This window comes from Triplophysa dalaica, chromosome 6, assembly GCF_015846415.1.
Source record: "Triplophysa dalaica isolate WHDGS20190420 chromosome 6, ASM1584641v1, whole genome shotgun sequence".
Classification (NCBI taxonomy): Eukaryota; Metazoa; Chordata; class Actinopteri; order Cypriniformes; family Nemacheilidae; genus Triplophysa; species Triplophysa dalaica.
Genome location: NC_079547.1, coordinates 256,564 through 280,037, shown reverse-complemented (window position 1 = coordinate 280,037; position 23,474 = coordinate 256,564). Strand labels below are relative to the sequence as shown.

The 23,474-nt window shown below is 39.7% G+C and overlaps 5 protein-coding genes across 12 annotated transcripts; 2 read left to right on the top strand and 3 right to left on the bottom strand.

Annotated features, from left to right (window-relative positions):
- Nucleotides 1–965: 965 nt before the first annotated feature.
- atf4a (activating transcription factor 4a) lies at nucleotides 966–4,063 on the top strand. Its single transcript, XM_056751534.1, has 3 exons — nucleotides 966–1,123; nucleotides 2,322–2,660; nucleotides 2,874–4,063. Exons 2-3 carry the CDS (start codon nucleotides 2,390–2,392, stop codon nucleotides 3,737–3,739), a joined length of 1,137 nt encoding a protein of 378 aa, XP_056607512.1. The 5' UTR covers nucleotides 966–1,123; nucleotides 2,322–2,389; the 3' UTR covers nucleotides 3,740–4,063.
- Nucleotides 4,064–5,355: 1,292 nt separating this feature from the next.
- Nucleotides 5,356–7,868, top strand: LOC130424739 (uncharacterized). Of its 2 annotated transcripts, none has more exons than XM_056750637.1 (2): nucleotides 5,356–5,750; nucleotides 5,933–7,868. In XM_056750637.1, exons 1-2 carry the CDS (start codon nucleotides 5,689–5,691, stop codon nucleotides 6,900–6,902), a joined length of 1,032 nt encoding a protein of 343 aa, XP_056606615.1. In that variant the 5' UTR covers nucleotides 5,356–5,688; the 3' UTR covers nucleotides 6,903–7,868. The 2 variants fall into 2 exon arrangements, with proteins under 2 accessions (XP_056606615.1, XP_056606617.1); XM_056750639.1 differs by having other exon boundaries at nucleotides 5,361–5,750; nucleotides 5,957–7,858.
- Nucleotides 7,869–7,948: 80 nt separating this feature from the next.
- LOC130424740 (P2Y purinoceptor 1-like) lies at nucleotides 7,949–9,559 on the bottom strand. The gene is made up of 2 exons (XM_056750640.1): nucleotides 8,943–9,559; nucleotides 7,949–8,863 (listed from the first exon to the last, which is right to left on the bottom strand). The coding sequence occupies exon 2, from the start codon at nucleotides 8,850–8,852 to the stop codon at nucleotides 7,962–7,964; it is 891 nt and encodes a 296-aa protein (XP_056606618.1). The 5' UTR covers nucleotides 8,853–8,863; nucleotides 8,943–9,559; the 3' UTR covers nucleotides 7,949–7,961.
- A 168-nt stretch (nucleotides 9,560–9,727) lies between these two features.
- Nucleotides 9,728–16,114, bottom strand: LOC130425321 (P2Y purinoceptor 1-like). Of its 7 annotated transcripts, XM_056751573.1 has the most exons (4): nucleotides 15,096–15,701; nucleotides 12,963–13,044; nucleotides 12,172–12,384; nucleotides 10,208–11,724 (listed from the first exon to the last, which is right to left on the bottom strand). In XM_056751573.1, the coding sequence occupies exon 4, from the start codon at nucleotides 11,675–11,677 to the stop codon at nucleotides 10,793–10,795; it is 885 nt and encodes a 294-aa protein (XP_056607551.1). In that variant the 5' UTR covers nucleotides 11,678–11,724; nucleotides 12,172–12,384; nucleotides 12,963–13,044; nucleotides 15,096–15,701; the 3' UTR covers nucleotides 10,208–10,792. The 7 variants fall into 7 exon arrangements, 6 of the variants coding, with proteins under 6 accessions (XP_056607551.1, XP_056607553.1, XP_056607556.1 ...); XR_008907057.1 differs by lacking the exon at nucleotides 15,096–15,701 and adding an exon at nucleotides 9,728–9,926 and having other exon boundaries at nucleotides 10,678–11,724; nucleotides 12,172–14,066; XM_056751575.1 differs by lacking the exons at nucleotides 12,963–13,044; nucleotides 15,096–15,701 and adding an exon at nucleotides 16,100–16,114.
- Nucleotides 16,115–19,277: 3,163 nt separating this feature from the next.
- Nucleotides 19,278–22,742, bottom strand: LOC130425088 (P2Y purinoceptor 1-like). Its single transcript, XM_056751152.1, has 2 exons — nucleotides 22,614–22,742; nucleotides 19,278–22,166 (listed from the first exon to the last, which is right to left on the bottom strand). Exon 2 carries the CDS (start codon nucleotides 22,117–22,119, stop codon nucleotides 21,235–21,237), a length of 885 nt encoding a protein of 294 aa, XP_056607130.1. The 5' UTR covers nucleotides 22,120–22,166; nucleotides 22,614–22,742; the 3' UTR covers nucleotides 19,278–21,234.
- Nucleotides 22,743–23,474: the final 732 nt, after the last annotated feature.

Genomic DNA, 23,474 nt, shown 5'->3' with positions numbered 1-23,474 from the left:
ATACATTTATATTCAGATTTAGATAATAACCCTAAAATGACAATTAGGACCAGTTTGTCCAAAGTGGTCCAACAGTTTCCTTAAAGTGATTATAGTAAAAAACTTGGCTACTTCATGTGGCACCTTTGCCACCCAAACACACAAAAAAAGACTTGATATATCAAGAAGTGGTTGAAAATAAAAGATAATGAATAATAATTCATTAATAATTAATGTCTCACTGCTTCATAGACAGAAATGAGCGTGCATTGGAAATGAATAACTATAATGCACCAGTAATAATTGAGGTTCCAATAAACATCAATCTAACAAAATGAAGACCATACATACACATAAATGAATGAGCCTTTAACGGAGCATTGGTTGTTGTTTTATCAGATGACTACAAGAGGGCGCTCGCGTCTCATAAACACAAAACTGTGAGTTTTCTAACAAAGATTTATTATGGTAACATTTGTATAACTTGTATAACCGTTGTGTCCTTATATCGCTGCACTGTTTCCTCAGTTTTGAATGTCGCTTTGTTTGAAATAATTCTTTCTCGCAATGATAATTAAAAGTGCTTCCTACAATAGAGCCTTTACCTTTTATAAACTACTAAAATAAGAGTAAGAAATGTTTTAATTACTAACTGTTCTGAAATTATAAAAAAACAAGATTTTTATCAACGATGTAATTAATGTTCATCAGTTTTATTATAAAGACAATATTGCTACTATTCACATAAAAAAACTACTCAATGTTGAAGTCACGTCACCATCCACACTATTGAATGGCCCGTGGGTTGTTGCCGAGGACATGACCAACATCTCGTGAGAATGTAAATATTTGGGTACTATTTGTTTGCAAACTGAGGTTCTTAGGAACCAATCAGCAACCAGAGTTGAGCGGCATAATACAAGTCAGTGTGTTCAGCGGAAGGATACTGTGCGGGTGTCGTGTGTGCTTATATAGACGAAGGCGCTGCACCTGCCGTGTTTTCGGATTATTTTGTTAGTGTTCGACACGCGCGTTGCCTGTTCGGCGAAATCATGGCAGTGTAGCGGCGCGGAGCGGCAGAACTTGCAGCGGCTATTCCGGCAGTGCAGCGGTCAAGTGCCCTGGCTTTATTCGGCAAAATGGCGTAAGTATTTTAACTTCTCAATGTTTATTGGACTTGATCTTGTGCGAATAATGCACGTTAGAACCGTAGGGCGCAAACTCTCTTAACTTTTCTGAAACCGATAGATTTCTTTTGTCGTCAGTAAAAAACAGTCATTGCTGATGTTTAAGAGAACGACGACCACAGATAAACAGTTTTTCCATTTGTTTAGTTTTCCCCAATTACGCGTCATTTCTAGAAATTATACTAGTTGATCCCACTAGTATATCGATATAAGCGCTTCTTGTATTATTGGCTCCTGTTAACACATCGCTTTATTGTCTCTGTAAGTCGCTTTGGGTTAAATGCGACACTTAAATGCCCAAACGTAACGTTAAATGTAATGTGAATCCCAACGTGGCAACTCAAAATGGCGCGCGCGCAGTTTGCGCGTGATCTCGGCCGCGTGCGAAGGCAAGAAATGGCGCGAGGGCGTAGAGGACACTATCTCGCGTAGGAACCTTAGAGGGCGTGGCTAACTGCCGCCGTGACCAAATTAGGAAAAACTTTCAGGAGGGGCGGGGAGATGAAGAGGAACTGATGTGTTTGCTAATAATAGTCGTGAGCAGCAGTTTAACATACACCAGTGACGAGAATTTAAACGTTTGTACTTCATTATATACGTCACGGTCTGTTTCGGTTACAGGGTTTTACTGTGCCAACCAAGCTGGAAAGCTTTGTGGGTTTCTATAAACCAGTTAATCTGGTTACTCAGTACTGGGAAAGTGTAGCAGAATTTCCTGTAGTAGTGAAAAAAGGACGGTTGACTCTCCCCTGCAGCCAGGGCTGGAATCTGAGAACCGGTTCTGTTTTATAGTTCCTTTAAACACTTCCTGACCTCCTGCATTCTTCTACTGATGCCTTATAATAAAACCAAAACATGCAGTTTGACAATAAAAGGTGTCATCAGTCTGATTAGTGCAATCTTTTAATTTGCTGTCACTTTGTTCTTCGACCAAATGCTCAATATAGAGAAAATTATATATATTCTTGATATAACTTGATCTTACCAAGATTTCTGAAGTTCCTTACAAGTCTAATCAGGACCCTCAGCTACCGTGTTAAACCCTTGTCTTTTGCCTTCATTTGTTCAACTCTGAGAAAATGTCCTCGAGTTCCTCAGAACATGTCCGGATAAAGTGTGATGGTTTGTCATCCTGACATGTGCTTTCTTCTCCAGGTCTCCTTTGGCAACCACCCCGAGCTCTGCTGCTATAGACAGCATATCAGCCCTTATCACCTGCAGCCATGTCTGTGATGTCCCCGATGTGTTTAGAAGACATGGGGGTCCTGCTCCTGGGGCCCTCGTCTCTGACGGCTGACCCCTTTGGGCCCCTTCTGGACGAAGATGAGGAGAGCGTTCTTTCAGAGGGGTCGTCGTCGCCCCTCTCCTCCTCCTATGCTGAATCTTCCTCCTCTCTCTCGCTCCTCTCTCCCTCTCTTTGCGCTTCTGTAGGGTGTAAGTCAGAGCTGTCGTTGCTCTCGTGTCTTCCTGCATCTGAGCCGGAGCGGAGTAAAGGTAAAACCTGCTCACCCACTCCCTGATGCGACATTACTTGTTTATGAAGTCATCTTCAAGTCTTCATATTTAAATAGAATATACAGAACATAGACCGTTATAAAACAGTTATATAAACAATTATAGTCATGCTTGTAGTTAATGAGGTGCTTAGTTGATAATGGCTGCTGTTTGTAATTAAGACATTTCCTGTCTCTGTGCTCTCAAAATCAGATGCGTTTTCTGGAATGGATTGGATGACGGAGAAATTAGACCTGGGTGACTTTGACCTGGATTCTCTCATCGGGTCGTGCAATTCCGACGAGCCTCCCAGTTCTCCAGAAGATTTTCTCGCCTGCCTGGATGCAGATATGGATCTGGACCTCGATTCCCTGCCCTTCAGCTCTTCAGAACTGGAGCTCCCGCTGCCCATTGACCTCCCCTTGTCAGAATCCACGGCTGAACCAGAAAAATCACAGGAATTTGCAGAGATCAAATCCGAGCCTCCTTCTCCAGCACCATCTTCTAAATCTGCTGTCTCCTCGACCCACACTCTGGACCTAGGCAGTGAGATCGACGTGTCTGAGCTGATGAGATCCTCCACGCTACTCCCATCTCCTGGAATTGAGCTAAATGTCAGTCCGTTTCACATCGTGGTGGTTTTGTCTTCCAACGAGGAATTGAGCGTCAGTTCCACCGGCGATCTGTCAGACAGCGATAGTGGCATTTCTGTCTCTGATTCTCCAACTCGTCCAGCAGATCCTGCAGCATCACCTAATCCAGCGAGCTCTTGGAGAACCAAACCGTACTCCAGACCTGACCCAGATGCTGCGTCGGCTGTCACCGGCTGTGTGAAGACCAAAGTGGTTGAGAAGAAACTGAAGAAGATGGAGCAGAACAAAACTGCAGCGACACGCTACCGTCAGAAGAAACGCTCGGAGCAGGAGATCCTGAATGCTGAGTGCACCGATCTGGAGAGGAGAAACCAAGAGCTAACGGAGAAAGCCGATTCCATCAGCCGAGAGATCCAGTATCTGAAGAACCTCATGGAGGAAGTTCGTTCTGCAAAACACCGCAAAGCGAATGTTGGCTCATCCTGAAGATGCCGAACGAGACTGAAGTCATCAGCTCCTTGTAGGTTTAGATGCTGCTGTGATGCCTCTGTAGATCACATGATGGTTGTTTGTTTTCTGGTGTTTTAGGCCACCACACCTGCACTTGAGTTCTTCATTCTTTCACTTGAACCGTTGATTGTCCAGAAAGGGTCCTTATGAATTGTTACACTGAACTTTTTGCTGTAGGGCTTGTACAAATATTTGCTTTTTTTGCTCTATTTAAACATGCTAAACATAATAAATCTGTCACGAAGGGATTTGGCTTGTAACATTGCTTTGCATTTTTCTATTAAAGATGCTTCGTTCGAATCGTTCTGTGGACTGTTTATTTGTTAATATCTGTTTTTATGTTTGCTACTGGAAGAGTTAACCCCATTTTGATCGTAAATTTGCACAAAACACAAGTACATAACCCATAAATGTTCCTACTGGTGCTGCTTTGTATTGTTAACTTGACAGAATGAGAGATTATATAGACTCATTTTAATTTTTATAAAATAAAATTAAAAATATTTTATTCGTGTCATATGACTCCTCTACAGGATTAAAAGTAGAGAAGTACTGATATATTGCCCAATGAAACTTCACCCTAACTGACATAACCCACTGGAAGAAGAACTACTGGAGTATATTATAGTATGTATTCTGCTGTACTCCGCATTATTGCTTGTGACCTGATAAACAGCAGTTTAGATTAGATTAGATTATATTCAACTTTATTGTCATTACACATATACAAGTACAGTGTAACGAAATGTAGTTTAGGTCTAACCAGAAGTGCAATTAGCAAGTGCAGGATATACAGTGTGAATAAATACAGAATACAATATTAGGGAAATACTTTACAGTGGTCATGTACAATGAAAATATGACAGTCGGTATGTACTATGAGGTGCAGGTGGTACAGGTGGTTATGAACTAGTGTAGTACTACACTTTAACTGTAGTGAATGCTAAAATAAACTACTGTGACGCTTTAGTTCCTTTTTTGCTGTTTATAGATTTTTCAATTGTATTTTTGTTGTATATAATATACATTCTAATAAGATTGATTTCATTAAAGGTTTAGGTAAAGCACGTGTCCTGAATGAGTGATTATGGAGTGTGTGATTCACTGCTGGGTGTGTGAGCTCAGGACACGACACGCTTAAACCGGATCACACCAGTTCAGTCACACAAACCACCAGGAACTTCATTGTGTGTTCAAAAAGACAACGAGAGGGAATACAGTAGTTAGTATTATGTGCTGATAACAGATCATCATCAAACAGTGTGTCTGTTTTAAACAATTAGGGTTAGTGTTAGGGTTGGTCAGCTTTTTTTCGGTCATCTTTTTTACAGCAGATTTGATGTGTCGTGTTGGGCAAACATTGAGCTCCTTTAATTAATCGATTGACTTGTAATTGAGCCAAATCACAACTGACTATCGATGCTTACATCAACACGAGAGGTTCGTCTATCGCTCTTTATATCTTTCATTCAGAGAGCAGCGCTAAGTCTCTCACACTGAAGACAGAGATGCGCGTTTGGCGACATCTGCTGGACATGTGCGCATGTGCAGCGCAGTTTCTCTTCCCGCCGTTAGGTGGAGAGTGTCACGCGGTGCATCACGGACCCGGAGATGCAGAAGAAAAACGCACGCTGACCTTACGGCGGTTATGGCTAGCAGGGATACAACTACCTCCACTGGGCATGCGCACTTCAATACCGCATACTCTTTGTTACGCTGACAACTGTTGATTATTATTTTTTGTATTTTGTAAAGTTAATCTTAGGGTTAGGCGTTAGCAAATGTAATTTATTGTAATTTTATGGCGAGATTTTGTATCACTTCCGGCCGTAGCTGTATCCATTTTTGCCACAACCAACTTTTTGCGGAAGTCGTGAGATCTCTAGTTTTATCCCTATTCTTGAGCTAAAGAGACTCGAGGTTGTATGGCAATAAACCAGTGGCCAATGAGTTTTAAAGCTCGTGCTGTGTGCTGGTTTTTCGTAAGGTACAGAAGCTGCTTATGGAAAATGCTGTTTTTGTATTTCTGTTCCAGCTGTGTGTTTAAAAATGTTGTTTTTGTCTTCTCCACAAAAGTGTTAAATTTGCTTGGATTGAATGTGTAACTCTAGGGATGCCATGCAAACAGATGTTTCCTTCAATAATTCATACTCCTGTTAATATCTACAGTCGTCTTTTTTATGTATGGTGCAGAATGTCATCCATGGTTTCTGGACGGGAGCATTTGAATGTAATCTGGGAGTCCCAGGAGCTGTTGGCATATCTGCACCCCTCTCCGTGGACCCCAGGGGTCGCTGTTGTTACCCATAAGACCTCTGGGAGTACTAGCAGCCTCTTCCACTTACCTGAGGATGCCTTTGTGTGTCTGCTTCTGGGAGCAAGAACAGTCGCGAGGCTCCTTTGTGAGAAGCTGGACGTCCGGCGCTGCGCCCTCGTCCACACGCCGCATGCTCGGGCAGGCAGCCTCGGTGTGGAGCTCTTTGTCATTCCCCTCCACGGTGTGACGGAACTCTGGAAACCTCACGTTGCTGCAGAAGAAGATTTCCAGCCCTACGATCCTGGATACATCAGTTCCAAGAGTGGGCCGCGCTGGACAGACTCCTGTCTAGAGGAGATCAAGAACCACATACGGGCGCGGCTGCCCGTCCCAAATACAGCTCTGAACTACACTTACCTGGGTGAAGCTTCTGACCGCGAGCTGTTCCCACGAATTGTGCGAGGAGAGGAGAAGCAGTGGAGGGTTTGGGAGGATGACAGCCACATTGCTGTTCTCACACCATTTCCCAACACGCCCGGACTCACTGTGCTAATTCCGAGGAAACCCCTCTCCAGTGACATATTACGACTAGAGGCGGCCGACTACAAGGAGCTGGTGCTGGCCACCAGACAAGTATCTCGGCTGCTGGAGGCGGGGCTTGATGCCTGGGGGGTGGGGCTTATATTTGAGGGCTTTGAAATTGATTACGCACACGCTAAACTGATTCCACTTGTCTCTTCACCAGATAAAGCTGTGCTGAGTCTCACCTGTCCGGCTTCTGACTTTACCCAGCTGTACCCTGGTTATGTAACATCAGTTTATGGTCCTCCTGCTAACATAGAAAGTCTCCAAGAATTCTGTTCCAAGATTACCCACCGATAAACATCTGCTGATTTATTAAGAAATATATGTTGGATGAAGACAGTTTTAACCTTGTAATCTTTTCAATATTTACGGCCCTTGTTATCGTAGTCTTTGTAGAAATGTACAAGGCTCATTCATTCTGATTCGACTAAAACAACAAACACATGATTCTAGTTTGTAGTCAAAGAGTTTGTTGGTGTTTGTTCGATCAATGTGAATTAACATTAGACATTTCACGTTCAAGACAAACATCATTGAAGTTTGAGATGTAGAATAAATTTTGTGTAAACCTTAGAAGTTTTGAGTTTCAGAGGATGACAATGGTGTTCATTATACATACAGACAATAAATACAGAAGTACAATAAGAGCAGTAATATCACAATATAAATGCAAACTTTTTTATTATGAATAATTGGTTGATTGAACTGATTAAAGTTAGATTTTTTTTATTATTAATTAAAGATCTTTGTTTGTCTGATCAAAAAAAATATTGTTTCTAGAAGCCAGAAGTCAGTGTCAACAGAAGGTCATGTGATCAGCGACTGTAAATGTTTTTCATGATAATTAAGCTCATAGCATCATCTACTTACACAATTACCAGCTTGTACCATCTGTGTCAACGCGGCTTATTATTAATTAATCCCCAGGCATTTAGATAAACATCTTCATTAGTGACTTGTAATGCGCTTAATTACACATTTGAAAACCTGTGATTTATTCTGTGTGAAATAAAAGAAAGCGATTATCTGGTAGCAAAAAATTACATTTCAACCCTTAGATTATGTTCCCAGAGTCAAATTATTAATCAAGCACAGTCATTAGTAATGACACGTAAGGAATCTACAGAAATGCAGCTCTCAGAAAACACAATCACTGGGACGCTTTCCAAAGCTTGTTAACATCGAGCGGTAAATTACATCACCGAGTCTCAACTGGTTTCGCTTCAGGCTCGGACTGCACACAAGACACCAAATGGAGACTCACTGGACACAGTTAAACAAATGACACATCAAATTGGTGAAGTATGTGATGATGTTAAGAATCACCAGATGAAAAGAGACAGTGTTCGCAGGTTTTCAGATGGTAACGTTGTCAGCTTTCCCTGAGGGACTCTGAGAGCACCAGCATAGCGCGGATCGCTCCATCTTGGAGACGTAGAGAAGAGGTTCCAACGTACAGCTCAGGTCCATGATGGCATACACTGAAACAGTGATCTTACAGTGGAGATCCACAAATGTGTAGGTGGAGGAAAACGGGATTAGAGCCACAGAAGGTAAATAGTTTGTTACGATGATGGCGAGAACTATAATCACCATTTTGAAGGCCTTCTTCTTGACTGGATTCATGGTTTCTTTCCCAGCGACGCTCTTCCTGAGGACCCAGATGATGGACAAGTTACAGAACACCATGAGAAAGAAGGCCGACAGGATGACTCCGCTGAACAAATCGTACAAAATCATAGCCTTCGAGACACTTTTGGTAAGTCCATATGACAGGATGAGTACCCACACCATCATGGAGACGTTGATCCGGATTCGACTGTCTCGGATGCCGGTGAATACGATAGGATGGACAACAGCGATGTACCTGTCGAGGCAAATACAGGTGAGGAATAAGGGAGTCATGTCCTTGACTCCGTAAGCGAAGCGTTGAAAGTGCCAGACGCTTTTATTGTTTAGATAAATGCGGTTGACCAAGTCTACCGGCGTCATGAGGCAGAAATATGCATCTAGGATAGAGAGGTTGAAAATAAAGATGTCAGATGTTGAGCCTTCACTCCTCTTCTTCATAATCTGCCACATCACGAGGGCATTGGTTGGGAAGCCCACAGCGAGGTTAAGCACTTTGAGGCTGAAGTAGAAGACGAATCCATAAGGAACTGCTGCACACACCTCATAGTGGTACCACAGTGGACGACGCCAACCAGAAATGCTTGAGTTGAGATTCAAAGCAGAGACGTTGTCCATGATCAAATGAGCTGTGGAGGAGATCACAATCAGTCACGTCTAATGACCAGTGAGAAGTTGAGTCTCTATGTGAACTCGAAATCAACTCACTTCACTGCCAAAATGAAATGTTGATCCAAATCAGAGAATAGATGAATGGATGTGGATCTCGGACAGTGTTTGACCGTCGCCCAACTTAGATGTGCCCTCGATCATCCCACACTCTCCAAGAAAAAGCTTGTCTCACAGGACGCAGAGGTGGGACGTTTTGGTCACAACCAATCAATTCCGTTCTTTATGGTCAACAAGGAGCCGAAGAGAGTAGAATAACTCTGTGATTGGTTAAAGAGGGTCTTGCAGTAAAAGTTTGGGGGTTGTGGGGAGGGATGATCAAATTTTTGTGATGTAACTTCAGGTTGAGAACGGAGCTCCATGTAAACAGGTGATGCAAGTTGAAAATGAGAAAATCTATTGTAACATCTTGCAAGACATCTGACTCTACCACTGTGAGAGGAAGCAGAGCTGCGTTTCTGATTTGAATATTTAAATGTCAGTATGTAACAGAACAGAATAGTAGCTTCAAGATGTTTGATTTTAAAAACAGTCTTGGGAAAATTTGTGTTGATCAGTGTTTGATGGAACATGTTCAATATAGTAAATGTGATTAACTTCACCTGTGTGAACTTGAGAGGAACTCTGAATGTACATCACTGTCTTCATATAACTCATGAATGTGTGCTCTTCTACTGGATTTACCTCATCACAAGGAAAAAGAAGCTGTACAAAGTATGAATGTCCATAACATGTTTTGTAACTGAAATAGCTTCTACTAAAGATGACAGAGTAACTATTACAACGTCCTTAAAATGACATTTTATACTGTGTTTAATGTTGCTATGTGCAAATGTGAGCAGTCTGCCAAGTTGTAAAGCCAAAAGTGAACAAATAACAATGTTCTTGGCTTTGGAAAAAAGGTGTCGACTCTGAATCGCGTGAACGAGTCGTCTTTAGGATTCATGTCTCTCGGTGTAATGCCAGCCTACGTTCCATTTGCGACACTGCACGCGGCAGACCAATTACAGCAGACTAGACCATCTGACCAATCAGATCAGAGCAGGATGACAGAAAGGAGGGGATTAGACAGATGAATAGCCGAACAAATCATTTGAGAGACAGTCAAGAAGTAAGAATAATAACTGTTTTTACACATTGTACATACTGTATGTACACTTGTTGTTGGACACTCCATAAACCGAAGTAGGACCTTTAAAATCACCAAATATTTACTCTTTAACTTCATGCCCAGAGAATGTATTCAATAACTCCAAGATAAGACTGGGGAATTTTAATTTATTCATTTAGCAGACTCTTTTATTCAAAGCTACTTACAGATTTGGGAACATTTTGATTTGAGTTTTTTGTTGAACTACATTTTTGTATAGACACGAACATATAAATTGTGACTACAACTAAAACATCAAACTATTAAACATTTGAATCTCAATATTGGCCAATATGATAAAAGTCAAGTGGAGAAAAATGAATCCTTTCACCAGAATTGACCAGCAAAACAAGTAAAACAGCAAATGTGAAGAGTAGCATGAACATGTCCAAGTGTTATTTTATCCGACAGACTGATCACTGAAGATCACTGGATACAATGATCCATTTATTTATAATATCAAAAATTCCCAAAAGCTGTTACCTATCTGCCATGATAAACTAAATTAAAACCTTTTTTTTTTAGAATTAGACATATTGACATAAGACTTATATTGAATATATTTGCTAATTAACTATTTTACGATCAAGTACCTGGATGACCCAGTGTTATAGGTTAACATACCTTGGAATGTTCAAGTATTCCAGAGCGCTGTGTAATAAGATTTTGTTAAGATTCACTAAAAAAGAAGATAAGCAGACGAGAGTCTGAAGAGTCTCAAGCGGTTCTTTGCAGTGTTTCAGACGCTGACATGGATGGGTTTCGCAGGGGGACTCTGAGGGCAGCAGCACAGTGCGGATCGCTCCCTCTTAGAGACGTAGAGAAGAGGTTCCAGGGTAGAGCTCAGGTCCATGATGGCATACACTGAAACGCTGATCTTACAGCGGAGATCCACAAATGTGTAGGTGGAAGCAAATGGCATTAGAGCCACAGGAGGCAGATAGTTAACCACGATGATGGCGAGAACTGTAGACACCATTTTGAAGGCCTTCTTCTTGACTGGATTCGTGGTTTCTTTCCCAGCGACGCTCTTCCTGAGGACCCAGATAATGGACAAGTTACAGAACACCATGAGAAACAAGGCCGACAGGATGAGTCCACTGAACACTTCATTAGTACTGAGGACTCCCAAGATGCTCTTGGTCAGAGCGACCGGCAGGATGAGTGCCCACACAAACACAGAGACGCCAATCCGGATACGATTGTCTCTGATCCCGGTGAATACGATAGGATGGACAACAGCGACGTACCTGTCAAGACAAATACAGGTGAGGAATAATGGAGCCATGTCTTTCAGTCCATAAGCAAAGTGTTGAAAGTGCCAGACATTTTCATTGTTCAGGTAAAGGCGGTTAACCATGTCCACAGGCGTCATGAGGCAGAAATATGCATCTAGGATAGAGAGGTTGAAAATAAAGATGTCAGATGTCGAGCCTTCACTCTTCTTCTTCATAATCTGCCAAATCACGAGGGCATTGGTTGGGAAGCCCACAGCGAGGTTAAGCACTTTGACACCGAAGTAGAAGACGAATCCATAAGGAACTGCAGCGCATACCTCATAACGGTACCATGGGAGAGGGCCAGAAATGCTTGAGTTGAGATTCGGAGCAGAGATGTTGTCCATGATCAAATGATCCGCTGAGGAGATCACAATCAGTCACGTCTAATGACCTGTGAGAAGAGACATGTTTCATCTCTTAAATTATCGTCGATAATTGTTATTAAATTTATGATAATATTGTCAATGATTCAGTGTCAGTCTTTGGTAGTTTTACACTTGATAAATATTCTGTTTTAAGAGACACAGCGATACCAAACTCTCTCTCTCTGCCTCCCTACGCTCGTATTATGTGTGTAACTCATTGGTCAAAAAACAAAATAGAAAATAAAATAAATGAGCAATTTGACTGATAGCATAATTTCCAGAACATTTCATGATAATATTGATCAAAAACGTGCACTGAAAATCTGATATTATGGCTGTCCTGTAATACATGAACTGAAAATCAACTTAGATTTAGATACTCTAGAGCCTAAATAAAATGTTGATCAAAACAGAAAAACTGTGATTCAAATCGTAAACATATGAAATGATCAAAAACAAATAATATAACTTACAATCGAAAGGGAATGTGTCGTGCTTTAATCCGTCGATCCCCTGCAGAAGACAACCAGGATTGGAGAATAGATGGATAGATGGATGGATGGATGGATGGATGGATGGAAGTGGGTCTCGGCCAGTGTCACCCAACTCAGATGTGCCCTCAAGCTCAAGCTTATCTCACCAGAGCCAGAGGCGGGACATTTTAGTCACAACCAATCAATTCAGTTCTTTGTGGTCAACAAGAAGCCGAAGAGAGAAGAATAACTCTGTGATTGGTTAAAGAGGGTCTGGATACAAAAGTTTTGTGATGTAACTTTAGAGCTAAACCCGTAAACAGGTGATGTAAGGAATGAAATGAGTAAATCTACTGTAACATCTTGCAAAAACACACATCTATGCCACTGTGAAAGGAAGCAGATAGCTTCTTAACTCATCTACTTTTGTGACATGTCTCTGGATTTGTAATTTTTTTTGTGAACATTAGACATTTAAATGTCATTATAAAACAGAACACAATATTGGCTTCAAGATGTTTGATTTTAAAACAGTTTCACTTTCAGGTTTTTAAAGTGATGTTCTATTTGTCTCAACCCGTTCAAACTGAAAACATCTGAATGTCTCTATAAGAGAAGCAAAAGAATAAAGAACCTTTTCACCAAAACAAGTAGACAACGAGAAGTCAGTTGAATTAAAGCTGATTAAACAATAGAAATAATTTTAAAATGGAAGACAAACAGTTTTGGGACAATTTGTTTTGATCAAATGTTGGTGGAAAATGCTCAATAGTTAATGTGATGAACTTCACCTGTGTGAACTTGAGAGGAACTCTGAATGTACATCACTGTCTTCATATAACGCATGAATGTGTGCTTTTCTACTGGATTTACCTCATCACAGGGAAAAAGAAATTGTACAAAGTATGAATGTCCATAACATGTTTTGTTACTGAAATGCATTCTTCTTCTAAAGATTAACTTCATGGCCAGAGAATGTATTCAATGAATCCAAGATAGGACTGGGCAATTTTAATTTATTCATTCAGCAGACTCTTTTATTTAATGCTACTTGCAGATTTGGGAACTATTTGATTTGAGTTTATTGTTGAACTATATTTCTGAATAGACACAAACATGTAAATTGTGACAACAACTAAAACATCACTATAGCTTTCCTGTAGCTCAGTGGTAAGACCACAGCGTTAACAACGTAAGGTTGTGGGTTCGATCCCAGGGGATTGCAAATACCTATGTAAAATGTATAGGATAAAGCAATGTTAGTCGCTTTGGATAAAAGCGTCTGCCAAATTTCTAAATGTATTGAACATTTGAATAAAAATATTGCCCAAAATTAAAAAAAGGCAAGTGGAGACAAATGAATCCTTTCATCAGAATTGACCACATTAGGCCATTAACACATTTGACGTCTTTTTTGACAAGAAAAAGTCGTCAAAAGCTATTTTTTGTTAAATCATATCATCCGAACGTCATGAATTCCAATAGCATCTGGCTGCAGACGAGATGCACTGTCAGACACATGCACTGTCAGCCGCGCATGCGCACTCGTCACATGCACTGTCAGCCGCGCATGCGCACTCGTCACATGCACTCTCAGCCGCGCATGCGCACTCGTCCCATGCACGCTCTAACGTCTTTCACGAGGTGAACTGTAAGATTCTATTAATAAAATGTTAAGGTTACTGCTTTTTAAGAGTACCGTGAATACTGGTGGTTCAGTTCAAGGCCAGGTATTTATTATAATTATAGCTGAAATACATTAATGAGCATCTGCACTAATAATGAAAATACATAACTAAATAAAACCTTTTCTTGTACACGTAATCTTCCACCCTAAAAATATAAACAAACTCACATATATACATAAATGTCTCATTCTACAATAAACAGGTGCTTGTTAATCAATGGTTTAATGATAAAGTTTTATTATATAGACATACTATATATATATATATATATATATATATATATATATATATTATAGTTTATATATATAGTTTGTTTATATAAAAATAATTGTTCTAATATTAATTTGTTTTAATATTGCAGGTTAGTTTTGTTGTTTGAAATAAAACATAATTTATTATACAAAGAAACGTGAAGCATTTTAGAAATAATACTAGGGAAGTTGTTCATTTTGTAAAAATAAATCTTGAGTAAATCGCATCGTGAGCTGAGTGAATCGTTACATCCCTATATTTGATAGATTTCAACGTCATATTAAATAATTTTGAGAAACACATTGTCTAAAAAATAACTATATAGTGCAGGTCACCTACAAACTTTAGTGTGAGTTTTCAAGCAACGCTACAAAATTAATTTAGATAACGTTAGTTCTTCAATAAATTACTGTATGAAACTAAGAACATGTATCATTAACCAAGTATCATAGATGCGATATATCTACCATTGATTATAAGGATTAAGTTAGGTTTCGAAAACATTATCTTATATATTAAAACGATACTTTACATCTATCTTATACTGTATGAATGAAATCAATATACTTACAACAGTCGTCTGATAATGTTAAAGAACGTTTTCGATTATATTTGTCAAATAATTCATAATAACACTTTTACTTCGACTTAATCTTGTATGAGAATAAATAAATAAATAAATTGAATATTTAATAAATATACTTATAATTGGCCTGTAGGTGCATTTAATTCACACACGTGTCTGACAGTGCATCTGGCCTGAGAGTGCATCTGGTCTGCAGCCAGACCCTTCTCATGAATTCAGAGGCAGCGTCTGCGCAAAAAAGGCAGCCCAGAGGAACAGATAGGCAGCGTAAAGGAAGTCTATTTGAATTATAAACAGAGATCGTTTTTGCAAAAACTAATCGCATATTTAAAAGCTAAAATACTAATATCTCGATAGAAATGCAATCAAAAGTTATTGATCGTGAAAGTTCAATTTACATTTATAAAAAACTATGCTCCAACCGGCGTTTCGGCCGCCATTTTATTTTTTCGCGCTTGATCCTGCACGACCAATCACCACCCTCGCCTGTTGTTATGGAAACGACACACTTCTCGCTTGTCATTGGTTTACTGTGAAAAGTAGCTTGACGTAGGCCGTTTTTTTCAGAAAAGTTCAACTTTTTTCAACTTAAAAAGACTCCCTGAGCAGCAGCAAAAGGCTCTGGCGTTTAAAAAAGTGCTCTGGACTCCACAGGATTATAATGTAAAACAGACGCTAGCAGTTTCGAAAAAGAAGTCAAGTCTGAACACGTCCCTGAACAGAAAAACAAGTAAAACAGCAAACATGAAGAGTAGCACAAAAATCTCCAAGTGTTATTTTGTCCGACGGACTGATCACTGAAGATCACTGGATACAATGATCCAATCATTTATAATCAAAAATTGCCTAAAAGCTGTTACCTGCCATGATAAACTTCATGAAAATTATTCTGACAATGATTGCAATTCTTGATGGAATTTTTTGCACAAAATTACTCCATTGTCAGATTTCCTGTAGCTCAGTGGTTAGAGCATGGCAATGGAAAACACCAGGGATACCACATACTCAACATCAACATGTATAGCATGCAATGCTGGTCGTTTTGGATAAAAGCGTCTGCGAAATGCATAAATGTACATGTTAACAAAATAATGCAGAAGGGAAAGTTAAAGATTAATATATCAAAAAGTCACCGGCAAATATTTGCAAAAACAAACATGTTATTGAAAGGGCAGAACATTCCCTGATAGCACACATACATCTCGGAGACGTCTATTTGATGTCCGCATTTACATCTAAAAAGCCGTATTTAGTTTTTTTGATCATCTAAAATACGTCTCTGAGATGTCTCCTTTCAGGTCATCTAGAACAATGGTTCTCAACCGGGAGGAGGGGGAATGGGTTGGGTGGATGTTAGTTACAGATGTACTACAGATACGACGGTTCTCCAAAAAAAACCAACCTTTGGAACTCGAACAAAACTACTGAAAGAAATGCTCCCCGAAATTATAGATCCTCTTCTTAGTATTATTAACTCATCTCTGACATTAGGACATGTGCCTAAAGCATTTAAGGTGGCTGTTATAAGGCCTCTTTTAAAAAAAAAAAAACTCGACCCCAAAGAACTAGGGAATTACAGGCCTATATCGAATTTACCTTTTATATCTAAAGTTCTGGAAAAAGTAGTTTCAACTCAATTATGCTCCTTCCTCCAAAGGAATGACATTAATGATGAATTCCAGTCTGGATTTCGAGCATGTCACAGTACAGAGACTGCTTTGATCAGAGTTACAAATGATCTGCTTTTAGCGTCTGACCGTGGCTGTATTTCGTTATTGGTGCTGCTAGACCTCAGTGCTGCATTTGACACCATTGACCACAGCATACTTCTACATAGACTCGAAAATTACGTCGGCATTAACGGAATAGCATTGAAATGGTTTAAGTCTTATTTATCCAACCGTTTTCAATTTGTAGCAATAAACAATGAGGTGTCCCGCAAATCACAAGTCCAGTACGGTGTACCACAGGGCTCAGTCTTGGGACCCCTGCTCTTCGCATTATACATGCTACCTCTAGGAGATATAATAAAGCGACACGGAATTAGCTTTCACTGTTATGCTGATGATACTCAACTTTATATTTCCTCGATGCCTCATGAAACCCAGCAGTTTCATCGAATAAAGGATTGCATAGTTGACTTAAAAATGTGGATGAGTAACAATTTTTTACTACTAAACTCGGACAAAACAGAAGTGTTACTTACTGGACCGAAAACTGCTATGCGTAACAACCAAGAATACTGCTTAACGATTGACGGATGCTCCATAAAATCCTCGTCATCAGCTAAGAATCTTGGCGTTGTATTTGACAGTACTCTCTCATTTGAAAGCCATGTCGCAAACACCTGTAAAATTGCATTTTTCCATCTTAAGAATATATCTAAATTACGTCATATGCTGTCACTGTCAGATGCAGAGAAATTAATTCATGCATTCATGACATCAAGACTAGATTACTGTAATGCACTTCTAGGTGGTTGCCCTGCGGGCCTATTACAAAAACTGCAACTGGTTCAAAACGCGGCAGCTCGAGTTCTTACACGTACAAAAAAGTATGAGCATATAACCCCGGTTCTGTCAACCTTGCACTGGTTACCTATAAAGCATCGCATTAACTTTAAGATCTTGCTTATTACCTATAAAGCCCTACATGGTCTAGCGCCGCAGTATTTGAATGAACTTCTATTGTATTACAGACCACCACGTACATTACGTTCTAAGGGGTCCTGTCAGTTGGTAATACCTAGAATTTCAAAATCAAGTGCAGGTGGTAGATCCTTTTCTTATCTAGCGCCTAAACTTTGGAATATTCTTCCCTGCACGGTCCGGGAGGCAGACACACTCTGTCAGTTTAAATCTAGACTAAAGACTCATCTTTTTAATCTTGCATACACTACACCTCCATAATATTAATCCTCAGAGGATTTAGGCTGCATTATTTAGATCAACCGGAACCAGGAACACATCCAACAACAAATGATGTACTTGTTGCATCAAAGAGTGCAGAACAGTACTCTACTCTCAGCCAGTCTTGTCTCTTTGTTCCAAGGTTACCGCAGGATGCAGTTCATGCCCAGACCTGATGGCAGAGCTGAGAATGGGAAGCGGTGACCTGACAAGTGCTAAGAGGATAGAGCTGGATAAAGGACGCGACAACTTTGTTTTTTTCTACAACATTTCAAATGCTATTAGATTGTTAATGATAATCTTTAATTTTTATATTTTTATTAAGCCTTGTTGTGCAAGCACTGATGAGCTTGTGCAGAGGCAGCAGCTTTTGCCAGAGGGGAACTGGAATCCCCTGGTTGGGCCTGGGTTCCCCTGAGGTTTTTTTTCTCGATGGGAGTTTTGGGTTCCTCACCACCGTTTGCATATTGTTTTGCACTATCTGCCTGGCCGGGGGGGCTGCTTTAGAATTCATACTTGTATTAAATGTGTCTCATGTACAGCTGCTTTGTAACAATGAAAATTGTAAAAAGCGCTATATAAATAAAGTTGAGTTGAGTTGAGTTGAGAACGCAAGTTGTCGGAGGTCAATGTTCCGTCTGAAGCTGCGCGCGTGAGCGGACACGTAGACTCATTGTAGGTCCTGCGCAGTGCAATTTTAGGCTGCTTCATATCTACAAAGTAGGGAAACGTCATTTTAAGAAACTGGTAGATCATATAAGTTAAGTATGTTAATGAATATATGATGTAATTATAATGATATTTCCCCAAACACAGAGGATGTCTACCTGACGAACCCATTGAAGCCTCGACCCATTCTCGACTGCTCCTCTGGAAATGTCTTATTGGATCATTAAACTGAGCTGAAATATTAGGATTATAACACCCAGTCCTACTAAACCAATCTGTCTTTAAAACCGTCATTTCAGAAGAAGCTCAAGTCTCTCATGACGAGTTCAGAGTGCGCGTGAAGGGAGTGGCGTGTAAATAAAGTGACTTTTCATATCTTTCTGAACTTGGACGAATGTTTAAAGCTGTTGATCGTTATAAAAGTTGTAAAGCCCTATTTCAACACCACACAGCGGCTGTATTAAAAACGGCAAATCAACTATCGCTCGTATTAAAATCAATGAAACACGCAACGTTCTGGCAGATTAATCCTTTTGGAATGATGCCCAAAACAATAAAACATTTTAATGGTGATACCATTAATTTCTGTGATGGTTTCTTTTGGTTTTCTTTAGTATTTACCCGTAGGACTGTACATTTATAATCTAATCTGTCATATTCAGGTATTTTCTGTTTCTTTATATATATAAACTATATGTAACATATTTGACACATTATCTGATCTATCTTCAATGCATGGGCGTAAATCCCGGGGGGGACGGGGGAGACATGTCCCCGTCTATCCGAGGGTTGCCCCCCCCTCGATCAATTAAATTCGCTATTGTCATACGTTTATTTATTTTAATCTAATCAAATTGTGTAATTAGTAGAAAATACAAAAGCAAAAATGCGTTTTAAATTTAGAAATTGTTGAGTTCCCCCTGCCTCTCACAATGGTTTGGCCCAATGCCTGCTCTCCACGTTCATCTCGTCTGAGCATTGCGCGCAACACATTCAGTCAGGTATGAGCTCAATTCATCAGTGGTTGTTGAACTCCAGTAAGAAGGATATTTTATTCACTTTAAATGAAGTGATTCTCTTCAATGTAGTTCATGCTGATTCATTTATAAATTAGTTGTTTAAAAAAATGCTGATTACCGATGTACCTTTTCATGAATCTGCTATGTTAGCGATTAAAACGTTACTTAGCTAGTTAACGTTAGCTTGTTACATAGGACTTCACACACTGGCGAAGCCGTTTCTCATTCATTGTTATATTTTAAGCGACCTGTCATGATGTGAACATTAACGGCCGCAATAGCCAACGATCCTGTCATTCAGGTCCCGTGTCACACACAGCCGCGAACACACCGGTTACAGTTTTGTGATGTTGACACTATATCTAAAGTCCACAAAAGGTGCTCAGCGTTCATTCAGTTAGAGAAGATCGTTCTTCGAGATCTATTGTGTTCAGTATGTGCGCGGCGGATAAACTAAACATTCAGTTTACTGAAACTCGGGCGATTCATCAACGAGTACAACACAGCATTTAAGTTTGTTTGGGTACACGAACATGAACAAAGTTTGTTAGCGGAGCCAGCTGAAAGTAACAACCACTCAATGATGTCGATGTACGTTTACTTTGTCAAACAATGTTGTAGTAAATCGGGATAACATTTTAAAAGTGTTTAAAAAGTGACTCGTCAGCATGTAGTATCGTGGTTAGTTCCTGTCTTCACAACAAAGACAAAACATGTATATAAATGGAACAAAGCTTTATTGTTCACAGTTCAGTTATAATATGACTGCAAGTCTGCATGATAAACCTAATGCATATTGTCGCTTAGTTTCGTAGCATGTACAATTTTAACTGTATTATTTGTGTCCCCTTCAAAAATTGCTCTTGAGAAATATTATATGTATCGTCCCCCCCTACTGATAAATGAGATTTACGCCCATGCTTCAATGTACAGTATGGAGGGGGGCAGTTCTTTAAATGAGTTTACGGGGGGGGGCGACCATTAAAAGGTTGAGAACAACTGATCTAGAAGATGTCCGTAAAATCTTTATGTTTTGGAATCTATATAAACTGCTCTAATGCTGGATTCACACCAAATGCGAACAATCGCGTTCCACGCTCTTTATTACTCGTGAGGAAAAATCCGTTAATTTCGCGTGAGTGACGCGATCTGATAAATATTTCAATTTACACGGTCGCGATCGCATCTCCCGATTCGCATCATTCGTATCGCCTGCCGCGAGCTCGCGTCTACTGATGTATTTGCATTGATTTTGTATGTAATTTACTCGAGCAAATCTCTTAATTTGCGTATGATATGAACCCCCCCATAAAACATTTATCGGATTTTTTCCAGATCTCTTACTGACCTCTGATATCTTTATTGAGATGTTTCATTATTTGCTTTCAAAACAAAATGTGTGACAATTATAGCTGTAACTTTGCTATATTTAAATAAATAATCTCGGTTTTCTTTGCTTCTACAAACACATCAAAAAAGGTTAGAATATGTACAGGATAATGTATAGCCCACAACAGAACCTGACAGGAGTCAGAGGAGTGATAGCTGGATGTACATTATCCCACTTATTACACAAATACTTGCCACAAGAGTCCATTATTGTAAATGATCTATTGATTTAAATATTTTATTAGTAGCTCAATTAGATTAAACACAAACCTTCAGTAAGGAAAACTTGTTAAATCAAGACACAACATGTAAACAAGATGCATATGCAATTTAGTTTCATCATTTGTAAATATAGCCATATTTATGTTATAATTAGGCACACTTATTTGTTAATGTTAAATCTCTGTACCTGGATGACCCAGTGTTATAGGTTAACATACCTTGGAATGTTCAAGTATTCCAGAGCGCTGTTTAATAAGATTTTGTTAAGATTCACTAAAAGAGAAGATAAGCAGACAGCTGAAGAGTCTCAAGCGGTTCTTTGCAGTGTTTCAGACGCTGACATGGATGGGTTTAGCAGGGGGACTCTGAGGGCAGCAGCACAGCGTGGATCGCCCCCTCTTAGAGACGTAGAGAAGAGGTTCCAGCGTACAGCTCAGGTCCATGATGGCAAACACTGAGATGCTGATCTTACAGCGGAGATCCACAAATGTGTAGGTGGAAGCAAATGGCATTAGAGCCACAGGAGGCAGATAGTTAACCACGATGATGGCGAGAACTATAATCACCATTTTGAAGGCCTTCTTCTTGACTGGATTCATGGTTTCTTTCCCAGCGACGCTCTTCCTGAGGACCCAGATAATGGACAAGTTACAGAACACCATGAGAAAGAAGGCCGACAGGATGAGTCCACTGAACACTTCATTAGTACTGAGGACTCCCAAGATGCTCTTGGTCAGAGCGACCGGCAGGATGAGTGCCCACACAAACACAGAGACGCCAATCCGGATACGATTGTCTCTGATCCCGGTGAATACGATAGGATGGACAACAGCGACGTACCTGTCAAGACAAATACAGGTGAGGAATAATGGAGCCATGTCTTTCAGTCCATAAGCAAAGCGTTGAAAGTGCCAGACATTTTCATTGTTCAGGTAAAGGCGGTTAACCATGTCCACAGGCGTCATGAGGCAGAAATATGCATCTAGGATAGAGAGGTTGAAAATAAAGATGTCAGATGTCGAGCCTTCACTCTTCTTCTTCATAATCTGCCAAATCACGAGGGCATTGGTTGGGAAGCCCACAGCGAGGTTAAGCACTTTGACACCGAAGTAGAAGACGAATCCATAAGGAGCGACAGCACACGCATCAAACTGGTACCACGGTGGATGGCCAGAAATGCTTGAGTTGAGATTCGGAGCAGAGATGTTGTCCATGATCAAATGATCCGCTGAGGAGATCACAATCAGTCACGTCTAATGACCTGTGAGAAGAGACATGTTTCATCTCTTAAATTATCGTCGATAATTGTTATTAAATTTATGATAATATTGTCAATGATTCAGTGTCAGTCTTTGGTAGTTTTACACTTGATAAATATTCTGTTTTAAGAGACACAGCGATACCAAACTCTCTCTCTCTGCCTCCCTACGCTCGTATTATGTGTGTAACTCATTGGTCAAAAAACAAAATAGAAAATAAAATAAATGAGCAATTTGACTGATAGCATAATTTCCAGAACATTTCATGATAATATTGATCAAAAACGTGCACTGAAAATCTGATATTATGGCTGTCCTGTAATACATGAACTGAAAATCAACTTAGATTTAGATACTCTAGAGCCTAAATAAAATGTTGATCAAAACAGAAAAACTGTGATTCAAATCGTAAACATATGAAATGATCAAAAACAAATAATATAACTTACAATCGAAAGGGAATGTGTCGTGCTTTAATCCGTCGATCCCCTGCAGAAGACAACCAGGATTGGAGAATAGATGGATAGATGGATGGATGGATGGATGGATGGATGGAAGTGGGTCTCGGCCAGTGTCACCCAACTCAGATGTGCCCTCAAGCTCAAGCTTATCTCACCAGAGCCAGAGGCGGGACATTTTAGTCACAACCAATCAATTCAGTTCTTTGTGGTCAACAAGAAGCCGAAGAGAGAAGAATAACTCTGTGATTGGTTAAAGAGGGTCTGGATACAAAAGTTTTGTGATGTAACTTTAGAGCTAAACCCGTAAACAGGTGATGTAAGGAATGAAATGAGTAAATCTACTGTAACATCTTGCAAAAACACACATCTATGCCACTGTGAAAGGAAGCAGATAGCTTCTTAACTCATCTACTTTTGCGACGTCTTTTGAGAACAATACACATTTTAATGTCATTATATATCACATAACGCAATATGAACACACATATATTTATTTAAAGATGTTTTATTTTAATGTTGTTTCATGAAATATCAAAATATTTTTTTAAAAATGATTTTTTTTGCCTCAACACCTGCAAATGTCTGGACCTCAGAAGAATGTGTGTGACATCTTACAACCTTTGTTCATCTGACTTACACTGACAACATCTGAGTGTCTCTGTAAGAGAAGCACAAGAATCAAGATGCACAAAAACCTTTTAACAAAACAATGACGAGCTGGTGACACAAAGTTATTGTCGTTGACACAATGTTGTTGTCGTTTCTTGTTTTATGATGTGCTTTGAGTGTATACATCAGATAAACAAATCTAAACATAACCAGCAATACTGTACAATAGAAAAACTTATT